Consider the following 7,801-nt stretch of genomic DNA (forward strand, 5'->3'; position numbering starts at 1 on the left):
ATAATGAACTGGTTCGACCCTGTTCTTAGTCTGTGATACCTGGAATACACACAGCATAGATGTCAACAAACAGAAGTGCTTATATCTCCTCTTTACGTAACACTGCCAGTGGAAGAACTGTGTGGGAGGATAGATGCAGAGCAAGATCTAACTGCTTTTGTGTCTTTGCTCAGTGAACATAGTGCGATTTATTCTGTACTCTTTATTTTATTTCTTATTTTTCAGCCTTGAATAGCTCAATTAGCTCTATTCAGATGGTTATTATAGCTGCGGGGTACACAAGTGTTTTTTTGTAATTACAGAGCAGTGAGACTCCTTCACAGCAGCACCATCCCATCCAGCTCCACATCAACACCGGCTCCATTCTCTGTCTATCACGGGGGCCTGATTCCTGACTCCTGACTCCTATTTTCCCCCAAAGCAGATAGTGTTCGCTCTCACATTAGGCCCATTGATTCACCGTCTGACATGCAAGCCTGCATATGAGAGCCTGATCGATACGGGCCGTATCATCTCTCAGCTCCCCGGGAAGCGTCCCATACGTGTCTGGAGGAAAAGGCTAAAGAGCTGCAGAGGAGACGGAGCATGTCGCTGTCAGGCTCCGGAAGCTCACACTCAACGCAATCTGATCCTCTGTAGTGTCAGTGCGTCTTTCAGCAGTCGCAGCTGCAGACCGGCTGCAGTGGAACAGACGTCGGAGATAAGAGCGGCACGAGACAGTACAGCCAGACTCTGATACCATCGCAGCTCAGAGACCAGCAATTATTGTCTTGAAGCAATAAAAAAACAGATAAAAGCTCGTGATGTACGCGTGCCACAGAAACAGCTGGAAACACACGCTGCAAAACAACTGCTTCCATACAAGCTTCCATTACATCATGCAAATTCAGTTAGCTCACACTGACCTTTGACCTGTGAAGAAAACTGAGCCAGGTGTCTGGTCTCAAACAGCTGCAGTTCCTTGTTCAGGTCACAAACAGTCAGATCGATGTCCCACGAACGCAAACCTGTTAGATGAAGCATCGTTAATACAATTTCAAAAACATAAATTATGCACATCTTTTCATTCAAGTATCTATCAATGCCTCAAACAGTGCCAGTATCATCATCAGAGAATCATGTGACTGATGGCTATTGCCTTTAAATAGAGTTTTATCATAATTTATATTTTGTCTTTATCAGTCCAGGTCCAGTCCAGTTTTAAAACTGATCTAGTACAGAGTGTACTTTGGCAGTAGAGGTATAAATTAGTAGTATCTTGCTTTCCTTCTCATTTTTCATCTTAATGATACATATTTCACATCAATACCACGTTGTACCAAGTGAACATGGAAACAGGGTAAGCAAGTTAACAAGACAACACCATCTAATGTCCAAACTAACCATCTGCATGTGGCCTGTCATCTATGTCTGGACAAGAACTGCTGTTTGATTTGAAAAGACTCAGTCTCCATGCCCTGCTGTGCGAGAGGAAAGGCTGTAATTTTCATAAAATAATATTTAAAACAGTTCCTGACATCTTAAGAAAGGAAAGGGGATTGATAGAAGCATGACTGGAGGGCCCACATTTGACAACACTGTTTCTTTAGAGCAAATGAATATGAATATTGGATCTTGAAGAGTTTCATTCCAAAATAGGATATTCATCATTTTAACAATGATACGTACTCTTACTGTATTATTTACTATTTTACAAATATTGAACAATGAACTTAAGATTTTTGTTTTTTTAAATTAATATATAGATTTTCAGAAATTAACGCTCTATACTTTGCAAACAGATGTACTTAAATTGAAAAAAAAAAATACTTGATTACAGCTAAGATGAATTAATCAGGCTGCCATAACAGTGAGATATTCTGGGCACAGTAACCGCTTCACTTGAGGAAGTTATTCCTCGCGACTCATGGGCTTCTGCCTGCTCATCTGCCGGCTTACCTTGTGTGATCTGTTGCCTGGCAGCCTGCAGGTGATGACTGGTTGAAATCTCTCCCACCACTATGAGCATGCGGTAGTTAGTGTGCTGGAGCGGCGCTGCGGCGCGGTGCTGTCCAGGGTGCTGAACAGGCTCCTCCGGCTCGCCTCGCTCGACTGACACAGCTGCTGCGCCGGGGATTTCCATGGTAACAGTGCCGCTAGTGGACGCCGAGCCCTTTTCCATCTCCATGACAACTGCATCCGGAGCAAGCACCATGACAGTGCAGGATGAGTGGGGCGGGACCGGTGGGTGTGGCCCTGTGGGAAGTGAATATTTGATTGGCTCTCAGGCGATGTGACTATTTGATGTCACAGCTTGTCATTGGACAAAAAGAAAAGAGGGATATGGGAATTTATGTTTACCATATTTCCTATATGAGACTGCTGAAGCTGACAGTGCTGATAAAGACGATGGTGATGGTGATGATGATGATGATGATAAAGACACTGTTTTCTATGAGCTATGTAATCACTATCAGTCCCAATTTATTTTCCACACACAATGTCTTAAAACATTCATAAACTATAATGAGCCCACACAGCCAACAGCGTGTTTCAAATGTCCTTGTCGAGGACTATGGGGGGTAATCAGTGTCACTTACAGTCTCCCTGCTGTTGTTCCTATATTAAACTCCGCCAGACAAGACAGGCTGGAGATAAGAAGTTTTTAGCACATAAAGGTTCTATTTATATCAGTGTCACTGCAAGTACCAGGCGATGTGCTGTGGTACCAAACTGACAACTCTTTGTGCCCATCGAGAGCAAAACAATGATTCATCTGTGCAGAGTGACAGTGACAACAAAGGCCTACAGTTAGCATCGAAAAACAGTTATTTTAGGCTTCATACGGCATTTGAATTGGCTCATTCTGCAAAATGAAAGTTACAAGTTGGCATTACATGGGCCGAAAATTGTGCAGTATAAGTCTAATAACAGGTATCATCAGTAATATTATCCTTAGAACAATATTATGATATGTGTGTGGCTGTTCTTGATTGTTACATGAATTACTGTGGAACTGAAGCTAGTATGACAAACCTGCATTATTATTTTAATGCTCATATTGCAGCACAAACGATATTTGCACTTGGGACTTTATAACAAATTCTTCCGTCATGCCACTGATGGATCAAGATCACCCTGCACTGCAGAAGTCAGTGCATTCTGGGCAACCGTCCAAGCTAGGAGGGAAGGGAAGAGACAGGAGTGGAGAGGTTTGGAGAAAACAGTTTTTCTCAGATGTGATGTAAGAAACGATCCTGAGGCTTCACTTGTTGTAGCAGCTAGTGCTGAACATGTAAACTCTGCATGCCTGCTCCCTGCTGTATGTTTTGTTTCACCTTCCTACATCTGTGGTGCTTAACTTAAAAAGAATGTGTGACTTCAGAACTGTCTATTTCTAAATGAAGCATCGTTATCTCGGCTGCTGAGAAAATGCCTCTGACAGCCTGTTATGTTAATCATTTAAAGTGCGCAGTGCAATTTTGCTGTGGCTCAATTCAAATGTTTTTTTGATGACAGAATGAGAAGATGTGAGACAGATGAAATGAAAAGTCCCTACTTATGCAGAGGTAGCAAATACCTGTATGATGAACAGAAGCATGTACAAGTTCTTGCAGATATTTGCATGATCATATAAAGGCTATAGGTGTTGTCATAGCCACACAGCAATTTTGAGGATGCATAAAACACATCATACAGATCCATCACTGTGGTCATTTGTCCAAGTAGCCTCATGTTAAGAAGGCTTTCTTGGGCTTTGAGGGCAAGGAAACAACCTACAAATCTTGAAAAAAGACATAATGCCATTTCTGTACAGTGTTTGATTAGGAGAACATTATGAAAGGGATCGTCTTTACGACATCCTGAATATTTTTTCAGGTTATTTTTGGCCATTTTCTTCTGCCTAAACTGCAGCTTTCTGAAATTTGGTAGAGGGGGGGGGGCACATAACTGCCTCTCATACTCACATTCAACACATTCAAGATAGGTTAGAGTCTGTAAGATAACTCAGCCAAGTAGAGAGAATTAAAGTTAGACATTTAGCAGTATAACCACACACAAGACATAATGACATGAACACACGCTTGCTGTGTTCATTTTGCCCGCAGACATTTAGAGAAAAAACATCAATCTGTTACCTTTTTATATGACGATAAACAAAAATATCGAATAATGACTCTTTAGCTGTGGCAGGATTAATATAGTCTGTCATTTTCCTCCAAAAGAGTGACTGGACCAAAAACCATATTAAAAGACTAACAGATACTCAATTATTTATTTCCTGTAGAGATGTCGAGGCCAGGGACACGACATAATAAAGAGACTTGGTGCAGCTGGATGCTCCTACGTCCTTCTGTGTCAAACGTTCTCGCCTTTATTTGACAGTTCAAAGTGGAGACAGAAAAGGTTGGGAGACAACATGCAACAAAGGCCCTGGACTGGACTTGAACCCAGGGTGTCACATTCACATGGTACAAGCCTTAACCCACTGAGCCACCAGGACACCAGTCATCTAGTTTTGATAAAACTTGCAATGATGCATCTAAGACTCCAGTGCTGCCTGCATCAGTCATAGGGAGGACATGTTTACCTGTTACAGGTGTAATAAACTGGGTGAAAATCCAAATATGGGGAGTTTTTTCTTTGTTTTTTTTTTATGAGAAGAGTCACAGTTGTCATTTTTAAAGGCAGCAACTCTTCTGTACTGTTCCTCCACATTGATCCTTAATCTCCTACCCCACTGAGCAATTCTACATTGATCAGCCGTTTAAAAGACGTCTAAATGGTTATAGATGTCTAGGCTAAAATGAGGCTCCATAGGGTTTAAAAGTGAAAGTTTAGTAGACTTCTATGTCTTGGACTACATCTTCTGGGGTAAATTACAAAAATAAATCATTATCTTGTACATACGGACCTCTCTGTTGCATGTTTTTGATATATTTTAGATATTTCCAGGTGTTATGTGTTGTTTTAATATGTAATAATGTATTTACTGCTTGGTCTAAAACTGGCGTATACATAGCCAAAAAGATCCTGGGCTATATGAGAGCTAAAGCATAGAGACAACACTGAAAACACACAGTGCTCAGTGGGCTACGGTTCCCTTTATATTCATGTTGTTAGCGGTGCACAGGACGGGCTGTGTGGCAGTCAGTGTCCTCTCCTGCAGTGCTGATGGATCACAGGGGGGGGTTCATCTGGTTCAGCTCTGCCCACTGTGTAAATCTCTCTCAGGATAATTTGTGCAGCCGGCGGTGAGTCAGCACTCCCGGTGTTCCTCACACACACTGAGAGTGTCTGCTGGCCTCTGCTGGGCAGACAGGGAGCTGCAGAGATAAACTCCCCAAGATGATGTTTGGCATGATTAAAGACATAATCACCATAGACTGTTGATGTAAGTGATTCCAACAGCAGCTTGAAACGCCATGACTGTGTTCTGAAACCAAGAAAAGCGGTGCAACCCAGTTGCGATCTGCTATTTGCAACCCAAGAACCCAACTGCAGGTGTGTTGATACACTAAATATGATCTTTTTGATAGCTAAACAGTCTTGTTAAACATGAATTTTGATGTTTGGAAAGTCTATTCAGTGTTTGGTACTCTACTATACTAATTCTATAGTAATATATCATACTACACAACTAAATTTCTAATTGCTAATTTAATTCAGTTGTTTTTTAATGTTCAAGCATGAGTTTGGATGATCAACCTCTCGCTTTTATATCTTTCTCTTATCTTTGTTGAACCTTTTTACAGCAAGAAATGCTGAAGAAGGCTACTGTCAAATACTCTTCAGATGTCTTAAAGGAAAAATACACTCTCAGATACTATTGCACTGTTAGATCTCATCAATCTGTGATATTCAATTCATTCAAGGAGTTATTTACTTTTTTGGTGAACCCACTTTCCCTCAACCTGCCTCGTCTACTTCTACTTCTTTTAGTGAGTTCCTACATTTCCCAGAATGCCTTTCAACAACCCCCAGAGAACGGGCCGAACTTGTTGCATTCAGCTGTGAGTTTTACATTGTAGCTGGAGAGAGTGATAGTGATAGTGGAGCAAGGTTTTCTGATTGAGAAAGAGTGAGACTCGCCCCCAACTCAAACCCCAACCTGTCTCTCTGCTGCATTGCATTCTGGTCTATTTGGTCTGGTCTATCTGGTCGTCTCTCTCTCCTCCTCTATGATTGTTGAACGTCTCTTGGTGCAAAATGGCGGCTCTAGAAAGAAGCCCTCGCTCTTTGATTCTGAGGGACTGACACCAAAACCTGACATTTACCTCTGAGGTTTTAGATCGCTGAGACATTTTCTGATATTAAACTCCATTGTAGCTGCACTGATAATATCTCAATTTGACGTCACACCATCTATGTTTGGCCAGTTATCCAAATAAAATTCACCACCAAACAACAAAATGGGCCCAGAAATGCACGGTACATAGCCAATAGCTGCTCCTTTTTACAGTTTCAGGGTGGATTTTCCCTTTAATGCTACTTGTTGCTGTATATGCTGCTGTGTATAATGTCATTTTATCAGCAAAATAATAACATAAAAAATGCAGCTACTTCATTGGCCCGGTGGTTAGAGTGTCCATCCTGAGAATGAGAGTTTGTGAGTCTATTATAAATCTACAGTCTATCAGGTCCCCCAACAGACCAGCAGCCTGTCTGTTGGCTCTATACTGAAACTAAAGATATCAAGTTTTAAATCTTTGTGGAGGAGGGTGTTCCAAATTTGGTGGTTCAACACACTCAGTTTGTTAGTGTCCCAAAACATCACATCATTTAAAAAAAACTTCTTATGTTCTGTGCCTTAATTCAGCATTTTATGTCTCCAAACAGTGTGTACAGTTAGATTTTTATGTTCCAGTAGAATGGATAGGACATGATGGATAGGACATTACAACAGACCAAAAACTCTTTTTCACTCTATAAATTACACAAGCTTTTTTACTTTGAGCCTATACATGATGACTGGGCTACAGCATCTGTTAGGCTTTCATTTAGATTTGACATTACTGAATGATCTATTCATTCCATAAATTCTATTCTAGTCTATTATATTCTATTCTATTCTAAATCATATACTGCAAACATTGGATGCACATTACATTGCATTTTAGTGGCTTTATTCAGAAGTTAATTTAAGGTACGGTAAGGTATCCAGAGTGACATTTAAGGGACGTTTTTTAATCCAGAATAACAGCGAGAAAAGGCTCGTTTGAACCGAGAGGAAAGGAGCATATTATCTACATTGAAAATGCCATTGCATCTTTACGTGCCATGCGTGTATCCCACACCCTGACTCTCAGGAAAACAGAGGCAAGGCAGGACTGAGCGATGTTGGACGCGTTATTATTGCAACCGAGGGGACAGTGAGACAAATTGGAATATCCAAGCGCCAAAATATTAATTTCTAAGGTAAAGCTCTTTATGTTCCTTTTGCATTGCAGGACAAAAAAAAAGCCCTAGAGTGATAGGATGGCAGCGTGTAGCGGCGTAGCTTCCAGTGTGTGTTCAGTGTGAGGGTGTTTGCTCCAGCAGAGGTGCTTCAGATTAGACATTTTGGGTAGTGGCTGCGCATTTCTTAATGTGGCTGTCAGCCTGCGACCTGCAGAAAGCACGACGTAGCGCTGAACTTTGCGGTGCCGGTGTGCGGGTCGGCTGCGGGAGGCTGAAGCCCACCAGCAGGGAAACAGTTGGGACTGAAATGGGCTTTTTTTTTTTTTTTTTTTTTTTTTTAAATCATGTCGAATGAATTCAGCCAATTTGAGCTGCATATCAGGCTGATTAGCCGAATCAGCTTTTCATTGTTGCATTGATA

At 41.3% G+C, this 7,801-nt stretch overlaps 1 protein-coding gene across 1 annotated transcript in view; it reads right to left on the reverse strand.

The window, feature by feature from the left end:
* Positions 1–2,194, reverse strand: part of map1aa (microtubule-associated protein 1Aa) — a 41,134-nt gene extending 38,940 nt beyond the window's left edge. Inside the window, exons 1-2 of the mRNA XM_071543617.1 lie at positions 1,939–2,194; positions 906–1,007 (exon numbers count right to left, since the gene is read on the reverse strand). Of these exons, the coding sequence (XP_071399718.1) occupies positions 906–1,007; positions 1,939–2,194 (358 nt within the window). The remainder of the gene's footprint in view (positions 1–905; positions 1,008–1,938) is intronic.
* Between the last annotated feature and the right edge of the window lie 5,607 nt (positions 2,195–7,801).

The sequence above is a fragment of the Centroberyx affinis genome, unplaced genomic scaffold (assembly GCF_046629955.1).
Source record: "Centroberyx affinis isolate AG114_WGS23_722 - 3 ecotype Tasmania unplaced genomic scaffold, CSIRO-AGI_Caff_v1 ptg004358l_1, whole genome shotgun sequence".
Taxonomy (NCBI): domain Eukaryota; kingdom Metazoa; phylum Chordata; class Actinopteri; order Beryciformes; family Berycidae; genus Centroberyx; species Centroberyx affinis.